General features: G+C 37.2%; 1 protein-coding gene across 1 annotated transcript; it reads right to left on the bottom strand.

The window, feature by feature from the left end:
* Nucleotides 1–1,850: 1,850 nt before the first annotated feature.
* On the bottom strand, nucleotides 1,851–9,888 carry LOC311491523 (uncharacterized protein; the record flags this gene model as incomplete). The annotated part of the gene is made up of 3 exons (XM_084549458.1): nucleotides 1,851–2,774; nucleotides 3,411–3,605; nucleotides 9,850–9,888. The coding sequence occupies 3 exons, from the start codon at nucleotides 9,886–9,888 to the stop codon at nucleotides 2,433–2,435; spliced, it is 576 nt and encodes a 191-aa protein (XP_084405584.1). The 3' UTR covers nucleotides 1,851–2,432.
* Nucleotides 9,889–10,993: the final 1,105 nt, after the last annotated feature.

Below are 10,993 nucleotides of genomic sequence, written 5' to 3'. Positions count from 1 at the left end.
CTACTATACCATTAGCGATTATAATTACTAAAAAAAATACTTAAACACAAATTCATGAAGCAATAACAGTTAACATAATTTAAATATCCATAGTTTTACCAAAACGATATGTAGTTTCTCTAGAAAGTAGTTAGATAATTGTTAATTAGGTATAAACTCCCTGGTGTTATATGAGAACAGTAAGACAGTAATGGATCCTGTCAGTCTAACTGATGCATACTTACAAGGCCCTTTTGTTGTATGAAGCAGAGTCATATTTGATGTTGGCGATGCGATGTTTGCGTGGAAAGAAGAAAACGTTAAGATGAATTAAAGTCCATTTTGTAACTTCCTGAACATGTAAGAGTCTCTACAATGCTAGTAACAGTAAAACAAGTTATAATATTAAATAAATTGACTTTACAGAACCAGGCAACATACACGTAAACAAGGAACAAGGAAATACAACATGAAAACTGAAAAGCCGGTGTTAACCACATGAAGGAGGAAGGGGAATGATTTCCATACCTAACAACAACACTTTTGATTCTGATTAATGCTATTTGCCGTCCAGTTTGAGCTACTGCTGATGGCAACCAGGCTCAAATACCACAAAACCATTTCAGTACGACACAAATTATTAATTCATCATCTATATTTTGTCATGTGTGAATGAGTGCCCATTAATGAAGTAAAATATCTTACCTGTAGCGACAGTAACATTGACTCCGCTGCTTCTGACGTTCTCAAACACAGAGAAGAGAGTGAATGTGTATGTAGTTCCAGCAGTGAGAGATGAGACTGTGTAAGTTATTGGTCCATCTCCAGTTGGTGCTGCGATGTTTGTCTCTGTACCATTAAACTGGAGAATAAAGCTGACATTGTTGTTGACTTTATTCCACTGCAGAGTGATACTGGTCTCATTTTGTCCAGATGATCTGAAGTTTCTTGCATTTGGAGGAGCTGAGACAGAGAAGGAGAAGTGGAGTGAGTTTTATAAACGCTGTCTTCATCTAAAAATGATGCCTGCCCCTTTTAGGTATTTTGTAGCATCACTTACTCACAAAAGGCAGTATTTTATGCCTGCTTCATATACATACTGCTTCTGATGGTTTACTATCACTGCCACTGACTACTATGTACAGCAATGGAATTGTTCCCATTGATGTGTCCAATCATACCTTCAGTGTCTATCTATCTAATAATGCAAGGAGCGTCTGTCTGTGTGTCACTCTGTTTGTCTGTGGCACGCATATCTCGCGAACCGTTGGCCCGGTTGATTTGAAACTGGGCAGGTGCCTCGCTACGGGCACGAAGATGTGCACTGCTAAGTTTGAAGTTGTTTGAATAAGAAATGTAAAATATATCGGTAAAATAGGTTTTCTCCGCTCTAACTGATGACAGTTCTAAATTATTGCGCTGGCTCAAACGCTAGATGGTAACCATGGCAACGGAGACTCAACGTTATTTTACAGTTTATTCATCGCAACAGCAAGACAGACAAAACATGAGTGATTTTATCATCTATCTATTAATCAGAAGCTGTCTTTGTGTTGGCCCGATTGATTTGAAACTGGGCACGTGTCTCGCTACGGGCACGAAGATGTTTACCAAAACCAGCCAACACAAAGACAGCTTCTTTCCCCAAGCAGTCACTCTGTTGAACACTATTTATTTGTAAATGTACATAGGCTACTGTATTTCTGATTCTGATTCTACATTTGTATTTTGTATGTTACTATGTGTATATACAATTAAAACCACCAGTAAAAACACTACAATTAATATCTTTGTGGGGAGGAGACATGGGTCACGACAATGGTCACAACTCAAAAATCTTCTTCAGCTCCCACTATAGGAATACATACTTCCGACGGGCACTGCACTAGTGTTGTTAATTACAACCCACTACTGCCCCCAGCTGCTGTTGACTGAGTTGTTGCAGTCACCACAATGGATACAACTTCATTGTTGCCTTGTTATTCATGGTATATGGCCATTTTTGACGCATTAGGTATAAAAGCATGCTTTTTTTGAAGTGGACATTTTCTTTAGTACAAACAAACCTGCTTAGTTTTGCTTCGTTCAAAAAACAACAATAACCTTACCAGTGACTGCTGTCAGTTGTAATCCACTGCTTCTGACGTTCTCAATCACAGAGAAGAGAGTGAATGTGTATGTAGTTCCAGCAGTGAGAGATGAAACTGTGTGAGTTACTGGTCCATCTCCAGTTGGTGCTCCAATGTTTATCTCTGTACCATTAAACTGGAGAATAAAGCCGACATTGTTGTTGACTTTATTCCACTGCAGAGTGATACTGGTCTCGTTTTGCCTTGTTAATCTGAAGAGTTCTGCGTTTGGAGGAACTATGACAGAAAAAGAAAAGTAAATTGATTTCAGCAACCCACAGCCACTGTTTGTTAAAAACTACAGTGAACTATGAGGGACAAGAGTCATGTTTCATGTAGATTTTCTGGAGGGAAGTTCTTGAGGTCAGACCAGTTTTTGTAAACCTTTGCATAAATGTGGACTGAGCATTCACAGCACTTATGTAACCTGATACAGTTAATGAGGAAACTTGTGATGTCGTTCTGAGGTGATATACAGTAATCTAGAGGACTGGAGTCTGTTGTCTTACCAGTGGCAGCTATAAGTTGTAATCCACTGCTTCTGATGTTCTCAAACACAGAGAAGAGAGTGAATGTGTATATAGTTCCAGCAGTGAGAGATGAGACTGTGTGAGTTACTGGTCCATCTCCAGATGGTGCACTGATTTGCGTCTCTGTACCATTAAACTGGAGAATAAAGCTGACGTTGTTGACTTTATTCCACCTCAAAGTGATACTGGTCTCACTTTGTCCTGATGGTCTGAAGCTCCCTGTGTTTGGAGGAGCTGAAACAAAAAAGAAAGGTCAAAGTATTTATGTAAAGAAACAGACCAGAACTTTGGCCTGTGAAGTTGTTTAATATTGGATCCATTTTGCATCCCAGATAAATAAAATATTCAGAAAAAATGGCCTCCACTCAGCTGAGTTTTTTTAAATATTTGAACAAAAAAAATATTTTGGTGGAAGCAATAGAAACATGTCCGGGAATAGGGAAAACATTTATCTTAATACTTAATTTCTGTGAATTTTATCTCAGTTCATTAATTTCTTATAGGATGTTCATTTTGCATATAACTTGAATGAAATCTGAGACTGACAGAGAAATAAACATAAAATTAAGAATTCTACTTATCCTTGATGGAACTGTCATGTTTTGTATTAAACATGTTTGTTTAAAAATAGATCAACAATCAAATCAAAAGATTGGGGTAAATTTTGCATCCCACATGAATAAAATCGAATTCTGATCAAACATATGGAATAGAGGTCTTGAAAAAGACTGCTGCTCTATCCTTTTTCATATCTTCTGTCACACAGATATCACAAAAAATAATCTAGATTAGTGGAGTCTGTTTTCTTACCACTGACAGCTGTAAATTGTAATCCACTGCTTCTGACGTTCTCAAACACAGAGAAGAGAGTGAATGTGTATGTAGTTCCAGCAGAGAGAGATGAGACTGTGTGAGTTGCTGGTCCATCTCCAGTTGGTGCTGCGAAGTTTGTCTCTGTACCATTAAACTGGAGAATAAAGCTGACATTGTTGTTGACTTTATCCCACTGCAGAGTGATACTGGTCTCATTTTGTCCTGATGATATGAAGCTTCCTGTGTTTGAAGGAGCTGTAACAAAAAAAGAACACATTTCTGTAAATGAGGCCTGTGAAGTCTTTTAGTTCGGGTCCATTTTGCATCCCACATAGATAAAATGTGATGATAAGGCACACAAAACCTAAGAAAGAGTGTCTTCTTCTACATAAAATACAAAGTTTTTGTTTAAGAAATAGAATAAGGGAAGTGACAACATTCACTTTCTGTGAATTTTACCTGAGTTCATAACTTCTTTTACAGTGGGAACATTTTAAACCCAACCTTAACAATTCTGGTGCTGAATGCGAGGACAACTAAGATCAAGATATTCTATTTCTCTTTGATCAAATTGCCATGTTTTGTATTAAACGTAACGCATTTGTTTGAGAAGGAAAAGTAAGAAATAAATTGGGTCCATTTTGAATTCCATATATATAAATTCTAATGTTAGTTATACAGAAAACAGGGTTTTGAAACATTCTCCCACTCTACACAGTGTTCATATTTTCTATGAATACCTAATCTTAAAAGCGTCTTACCAGTGACTGCTGTAAGTTGTAATCCACTGCTTCTGACGTTCTCAAACACAGAGAAGAGAGTGAATGTGTATGTAGTTCCAGCAGTCAGCGATGAGACTGTGTGAGTTACTGGTCCATCTCCAGTTGGTGCTGCGAAGTTTGTCTCTGTACCATTAAACTGGAGAATAAAGCTGACATTGTTGTTGACTTTGTTCCACTGCAGAGTGATACTGGTCTCATTTTGTCCTGATGATCTGAAGCTTCCTGTGTTTGACGGAGCTGAAACAGAAAAAGGACGTGTAAATGACACTTTTGGCCTGTAAAGTATTTTGTTTGGGGGCCATTTTGCATCCCACATAGATAAAAATGTGATGATAAGGAACACAAAAACTAAGAAAGAGTGTCTCCTACTATTTGAAATACAAGATTTTTGTTTAAGAGATAGAATAAGAAAAGTGAAAACATTCACGTTCTGTGAATTTTACCCGAGTTTGTAATTTGTTTTTACAGTGGAAACACTTTGCATGCAATCTGGACACGTTGGGTACTTAAAATGAGGAAAACGAAGATCAAGATATTCTACTTCTCTTTGATTAAATTGCCATGTTTTGTATTAAACACAACGTATTTGTTTGACAAGAAAACAGTAATAAATAAACTGGATCCATTTTGCATCCCACATAAACAAATTCTAATGTTACTGACACAGAATACTCGTTTTTGAAAAATACTGCCACTCTATTTAGTATGCATGTTTTCTATGAAACCATTAATTTTCTTCATTCATTCATTTTCTATTCCCGGGTTATTCCCGTTAAGGTTCGTGGGGGTCTGCTGTAGCCTATCCCAGCTGCCATCGGGCGAGAGGCAGGGGTACACCCTGGACAGATCGCCAGTCCATCGCAGGGCTAACACAGAGACAGACAACCATTCACACTCACACGCACACCTACGGCCAATTTAGAATCACCAATTAACCTAATGAGCATGTCTTTGGATGGTGGGAGGAAGCCAGAGTGCCCGGAGAGAACCCACGCAGACACAGGGAGAACATGCAAACTCCACACAGAAAGGCCAGCCGCTCAGTAGATTTGAACCGGTGACATTTTCTATGACTCACTTATTTAAAAGCATCTTACCAGTGACAGCTACAAGTTGTAATCCACTGCTTCTGACGTTCTCAAACACAGAGAAGAGAGTGAATGTGTATGTAGTTCCAGCAGTCAGCGATGAGACTGTGTGAGTTACTGGTCCATCTCCAGTTGGTGCTGTGAAGTTTGTCTCTGTACCATTAAACTGGAGAATATAGCTGACATTGTTGTTGACTTTATTCCACTGCAGAGTGATACTGGTCTCATTTTGTCCTGATGATCTGAAGTTATCTGTGTTTTGAGGAGCTGAAACAGAAAGAGAAAAGTGAAAACATTTATCTAAAGAAACGGACCCGAACTTTGGCCAGTAAAGTTGTCTAATAATGGATTTATTTTGCATCCCAGATAAATACAAAAATTGAGAAAAAATGTCTTTTATCGACTGAGTTTTCAAACATTTGAACAAAAAAGAAAATTTTGGTGTAAGCAATAGCAACAGGGAAAGGGAAAAAATGTATCTGAATACTGAATTTCTGCGAATTCTACCTTAGTTTATACATATCTTATACGGTGTTCATTGCACAACTTGGATGAAATCTGATACTGACTGAGAAATAGACATAAAATTAAGAATTCTACTTCTCCTTGACGAAAATGTCATGTTTTGTATTAAACATAACATTTTGTGGTTATAAATAGATGTGATCAACAATCAAATCAAAACACTGGGGTACAATTTGCATCCCACATCAATAAAATCTCATGCTGATCATACATATGAAAAATAGGTCTTGAAAAATGTTGATTCTCTATCCTTTTTCATATCTTTTGTCAATCAGATATTGTACAAATATCTCACCTGTGGCAGCTGTAAATTGTAATCCACTGCTTCTGACGTTCTCAAACACAGAGAAGAGAGTGAATGTGTATGTAGTTCCAGCAGAGAGAGATGAGACTGTGTGAGTTACTGGTCCATCTCCAGTTGGTGCTGCTAAGCTTGTCTCTGTACCATTAAACTGGAGAATATAGCTGACATTGTTGTTGACTTTATTCCACTGCAGAGTGATACTGGTCTCATTTTGTCCTGATGATATGAAGTTTCCTGTGTTTATAGGAGCTGAAACAGAAAAAGGATATGTAAATGACACCTTTGGCTTGTAAAGTATTTTGTTTCAAGGCCATTTTGCATCCCACATAGATAGAAATGTGATGGTGATGATAAGGAACACAAAAACTAAGAAAGGGTGTCTCCTACTTTACGAAATACAAGATTTTTGTCTAAGAGATAGAATAAGAAAAGTCAAAACATTCACTTTCTGTGAATTTTACCCGAGTTTACAATTTGTTTTTACAGTGGGAACATTTTGCATCCACTGTAGACAATTTTGATGCTGAATGTGAGGAAAACGAAGATCAAGATATTTTATTCCTCTTAGATCAAATTGCCATGTTTTGTATTAAACACAATGTATTTGTTTGACAAGAAAACAGTAATAAATTAATTCAATCCATTTTGCATCCCACATAAACAAACTCTAATGTTGGTGATACAGAATACACATTTCTGAAAAATACTGCCACCCTATTTTTATTCATGTTTTCTATAAATCACTTATTTAAAAGCATCTTACCAGTGACAGCTATAAATTGTAATCCACTGCTTCTGGCGTTCTCAAACACAGAGAAGAGAGTGAATGTGTATGTAGTTCCAGCAGTGAGAGATGAGACTGTGTGAGTTACTGGTCCATCTCCAGTTGGAGCTGCAATGTTTGTTTCTGTACCATTAAACTGGAGAATAAAGCTGACATTGTTGTTGACTTTATTCCACTGCAGAGTGATACTGGTCTCATTTTGTCCTGATGATCTAAAGTTAACCGTGTTTTGAGCAGCTGAAACAGAAAATGAAAAGTAAATAGATTTCAGCAACCCACAGCCACTGGTAATTAAAACTACAGTGAACTACAAGGGACAAGAGTCATGTTTCATGTAGAATTCATGGAGGGAAGTTCACTGGCACCATCTTGAGGTCAAACCAGTTGTTGTAAGCCCTTGCATAAATTTGGACTGAGCATTCACAGCACTTATGTAACCTGATACAGTTAATGAGGAAACTTGTGATGTTGTTCTGAGGTGATATACAGTAATCTAGACTAGTGGAGTCTGTTGTCTTACCAGTGACAGCTGTAATTTGTAATCCACTGCTTCTGACGTTCTCAAACACAGAGAAGAGAGTGAATGTGTATCTAGTTCCAGCAGTGAGAGATGAGACTGTGTGAGTTACTGGTCCATCTCCAGTTGGTGCACTGATTTGTGTCTCTGTACCATTAAACTGGAGAATAAAGCTGACATTGTTGTTGACTTTATTCCACTGCAGAGTGATACTGGTCTCATTTTGTCCTGATGATCTGAAGTTATCTGTGTTTTGAGGAGCTGAAACAGAAAGAGAAAAGTGAAAACATTTATCAAAAGAAATGGACCCAAAATTTTGCCTGTAAAGTTGTTTATAATGGATCCATTTTGCATCCAAGATAAATACAAACATTGAGAAAAAATGTCTTCTATTTGACTGTTTTCAAATATTTGAACAACAACAACAAAAAAAAAAAAAAAAACGTAGGTGTATGCAACAGAAACAGGGAAAGGGGAAAACATTTATCTGAATACTGAATTTCTGTGAATTCAACCTTAGTTCATGCATATCTTACAGGGTGTTCATTGTCCATACAACTTGGATGAAATCTGATACTGACTGAGAAATAAACATAAAATTAAGAATTCTACTTCTCCTTGATGAAACTGTCATGTTTTGTATTAAACATAACATTTTGTGTTTAAAACAGATCAAATCAAATCAAACGACTGGGGTAAATTTTGCATCCCACATGAATAAAATCTAATGTTGATCATACATATGAAAAATAGGTCTTGAAAAACACTGCTTGTCTATCCTTTTTCATGTCTTTTGTCAATCAGATATTGTACAAATATCTCACCTGTGGCAGCTGTAAGTTGTAATCCACTGCTTCTGACGTTCCCAAAGACAGAGAAGAGAGTGAATGTGTATGTAGTTCCAGCAGAGAGAGATGAGACTGTGTGAGTTGCTGGTGCTGTGAAGTTTATCTCTGTACCATTAAACTGGAGAGTAAAGAAGTCACTGTTGTTGACTTTATTCCACTGCAGAGTGATACTGGTCTCATTTTGTCCTGATGATCTGAAGCTTCCTGTGTTTGACGGAGCTGAAACAGAAAAAGGATGTGTAAATGACACCTTTGGCTTGTAAAGTATTTTGTTTTGGGGCCATTTTGCATCCCACATAGATAAAAATGTGATGGTGATGATAAGGAACACAAAAACTGAGAAAGACTGTCTCCTACTATATGAAATACAAGATTTTTGTCTAAGAGATAGAATAAGAAAAGTCAAAACATTCACTTTCTGTGAATTTTACCCGAGTTTACAATTTGTTTTTACAGTGGGAACATTTTGCATCCACTGTAGACAATTTTGATGCTGAATGTGAGGAAAACGAAGATCAAGGTATTCTATTTCTCTTTGATTAAATTGCCATGTTTTGTATTAAACACAACGTATTTGTTTGACAAGAAAACAGTAATAAATAAATTGGATCCATTTTGCATCCCACATAAACATACTCTAATGTTAGTGATACAGTATACTGGTTTTTGAAAAATACTGCCACTCTATTTAGTATGCATGTTTTCTATAAATCACTTATTTAAAAGCATCTTACCAGTGACAGCTATAAGTTGTAATCCACTGCTTCTGACGTTCTCAAACACAGAGAAGAGAGTGAATGTGTATATAGTTCCAGCAGTGAGCGATGAGACTGTGTGAGTTACTGGTCCATCTCCAGTTGGTGCTGTGAAGTTTGTCTCTGTACCATTAAACTGGAGAATAAAGCTGACATTGTTGTTGACTTTATTCCACTGCAGAGTGATACTGGTCTCATTTTGTCCTGATGATATGAAGTTATCTGTGTTTTGAGGAGCTGAAACAGAAAATGAAAAGTAAATTGATTTCAGCAACCCACAGCCACTGGTTATTAAAACTACAGTGAACTATAAGGGACAAGAGTCATGTTTCATGTAGATTTTCTGGAGGGAAGTTCATTGGCACCATCTTGAGGTCAAACCAATTTTTGTAAGCCTTTGCATAAATGTGGACTGAGCATTCACAGCACTCATGTAACCTGATACGGTTAATGAGGAAACTTATGATGTTGTTCTGAGGTGATGTACAGTAATCTCGACCAGTGGTTTTCAAAGTGGGGGCCGTGGCCCCCTGGGGGCCCGTCAGGGGGCACTAGGGGGGCCTCAGACAATTGGAAGGAAGATAAGAAAAAAAAAAAAACCTGCAAAAATAAAAAAATATATATATAGTCTAATTATTTGTAATTATACTATAAAATGTTTCTTTACATATTTTGTAGCATTGTCTGTGGGTCTGCAAAGGAGTTCCTTGGCCAGAAGCTAATGCTGTTTGGGGGGCCTTGGCATGGAAAAGTTTGGGAACCCCTGATCTAGACGACTGGAGTCTGTTGTCTTACCAGTGACAGCTGCAAGTTGTAATCCACTGCTTCTGGCATTCTCAAACGCAGAGAAGAGAGTGAATGTGTATGTAGTTCCAGCAGTGAGAGATGAGACTGTGTGAGTTACTGGTCCATCTCCAGTTGGTCCTGCGATGTTTGTTTCTGTACCATTAAACTGGAGAATAAAGCTGACATTGTTGTTGACTTTATTCCACTGCAGAGTGATACTGGTCTCATTTTGTCCTGATGATATGAAGCTTCCTGTGTTTGAAGGAGCTGTAACAAAAAAATAACACATTTCTGTAAATGACACCTTTGGCCAATGAAGTCTTTTAGTTTGGGTGCATTTTGCATCCCACATAGATAAAATGTGATGATAAGGAACACAAAAACTAAGAGAGAGTGTCTCCTACTATATGAAATACAGGATTTTTGTTGAAGAGATAGAATAAGAAAAGTGAAAACATTCACTTTCTGTGAATTTTACCCGAGTTTACAATTTGTTTTTACAATGAGAACATTTAGCATCCACTCTAGACAATGTTGATGCTGAATGTGAGGAAAAGTGAAATCAAGATATTTTATTCCTCTTAGATCAAATTGCCATGTTTTGTATTAAACACAATGTATTTGTTTGACAAGAAAACAGTTATAAATAAATTGGGTCCATTTTGTATCCCATATAAACAAACTCTAATGTTGGTGATACAGAATACACGTTTTTGAAAAATAATGCCACCCTATTTTTATTCATGTTTTCTATAAAGCACTTATTTAAAAGCATATTACCAGTGACAGCTATAAGTTGTAATCCACTGCTTCTGGCATTCTCAAACACAGAGAAGAGAGTGAATGTGTATGTAGTTCCAGCAGTGAGCGATGAGACTGTGTGAGTTACTGGTCCATCACCAGTTGGTGCTGCGATGTTTGTCTCTGTACCATTAAACTGGAGAATAAAGCTGACATTGTTGTTGACCTTATTCCACTGCAGAGTGATACTGGTCTCATTTTGCCTTGATGATATGAAGCTTCCTGGGTTTGAAGGAGCTGAGATAGAAAAAGAAAATAAGAACTGTATCAAGAAAACAAATAAATAAAATCATTAAAACGACTCATGTTTTGTTGTTTATTGCCACACTGGTAACATAATTCTGTTGCAGTA

Source organism: Chelon labrosus (genome assembly GCF_963514085.1).
Source record: "Chelon labrosus genome assembly, chromosome: 1".
Lineage (NCBI taxonomy): Eukaryota > Metazoa > Chordata > Actinopteri > Mugiliformes > Mugilidae > Chelon > Chelon labrosus.
Note: the sequence above shows the minus strand (reverse complement) of the source record. Positions and strands in the feature narration are given on the sequence as shown.